Here is a 1,401-nt window from a genome sequence, read left to right as displayed (position 1 = left end):
TGACAAAGAGGATAGTACAGTTCCCTAAGAGGGCAATTAGGTACATGACACACAGTGGGACAGAGATCCATGTCTGTACAGCCTCCAGACCAGGGATGCCTGTCAGAAGGAGAGTGGGTGGCTGATACCAGCTAGTGTTTGCAAATCTCATAGGGATATTCTTGGGTTCCAGTCCAGATCAGCTTCCAAAATGTTCCTATTGGGAGAAAAAAAATTAATCATAAGTTAAGACAGGAAGAGATAAAGCATCTTAGTCATTTGGGGCAGCATTAATCCTAGGCTTTTTTACATCAAGGAATTGATCCTTAGGAGTTTTTCGAATCTATATGAATAACCATTTAGAGTTAGACAATAAACAATTGATACTAAAATGTGAGAGCTAGTACAATTCCTTTGACCTAGAATGTACAATCACTGATTAAGGAAAAGTAAAAATTAAGGACAAACTTTATTTTTTATCCCAACAGATTATTCATTCTCAAAATTCTTTGTTTCTTGGTAACTTGATTTAATTATATTCATATCTACTTTATTTTTTGTCTTCTTTGCCAAAGCTATGAAAAAAAGTTTCTGTAGTTTCTCCCACACCAACATGATACTTACAAATATTAAGGCATCTGGAAATATTGGAATTTTCCTGGTATTTCCACTGTAGANAAAAAAATAATTTAGGAAGATCTGTCATGTATTTGCGGATGATAAATTGAATCAAAATAATAACAAAAATATCATCATCTTCCTGACAGACAAAAAGAAAATATCTCAATTCTTACACAAACAATAAGTTTAAGTGATGACGTACTTCCTACAGAGAAAGAGACAGATGGAAGAGGAAGAGAGACTCAGCGTGTATTTTTCACCAAGGCCACACTTCACTGCTTGAGCAAGTTTCTCCTGCCCTTGATTACCTTATGTATTGCTGACCTTATCTGCTTGGTTTTTAGGCTGTAAACCAAAGGGTTGAGGACAGGAGTCAAGAACAGAAAGAGATTGGCCATAGTGACATGGAGAAGAGGAGAAGTGAATGTCCCAAACCTATGAACCAAGGCTAGTGCAATGAGGGGCACATAAAAGATGAAGACAGTGAAGATGTGGGAAACACAAGTATTAAGTGCCTTGAGCTGACCACCTCCAGAGGCAATACCTAGCACTGTTTTGAAAATCAAGACATATGAAATGACAATGAACATAGAGTCAATCCCAAAGGAGCAGATGACAAGGGACAATCCATAGATGATGTTGACTCTGACAGGGCCACAGGCCAGCTTCATAATGTCAGGGTGGTAGCAGTAGCAATGGGACAGAATGACATCCTTGCAGAAGGGCAATCGCTTTAACAAGATTGGCAAGGGAATCATCAACACCACACCCCTTATCACAGCTGCGAGCCCCATCCCTATA

The 1,401-nt window shown here is 38.6% G+C and overlaps 1 protein-coding gene across 1 annotated transcript; it reads right to left on the bottom strand.

Annotated features, from left to right (window-relative positions):
• Window positions 1–872: 872 nt before the first annotated feature.
• Window positions 873–1,394, bottom strand: LOC103610999 (olfactory receptor 51I2-like). Its single transcript, XM_008595051.1, has one exon. The coding sequence runs from the start codon at window positions 1,392–1,394 to the stop codon at window positions 873–875; it is 522 nt and encodes a 173-aa protein (XP_008593273.1).
• Between the last annotated feature and the right edge of the window lie 7 nt (window positions 1,395–1,401).

This window comes from Galeopterus variegatus, unplaced genomic scaffold (assembly GCF_000696425.1).
Source record: "Galeopterus variegatus unplaced genomic scaffold, G_variegatus-3.0.2 Scaffold12227, whole genome shotgun sequence".
Taxonomy (NCBI): domain Eukaryota; kingdom Metazoa; phylum Chordata; class Mammalia; order Dermoptera; family Cynocephalidae; genus Galeopterus; species Galeopterus variegatus.
The sequence above is the reverse complement of the archived record's forward strand: the minus strand, read 5'-3'. Positions and strand labels throughout refer to the sequence as shown.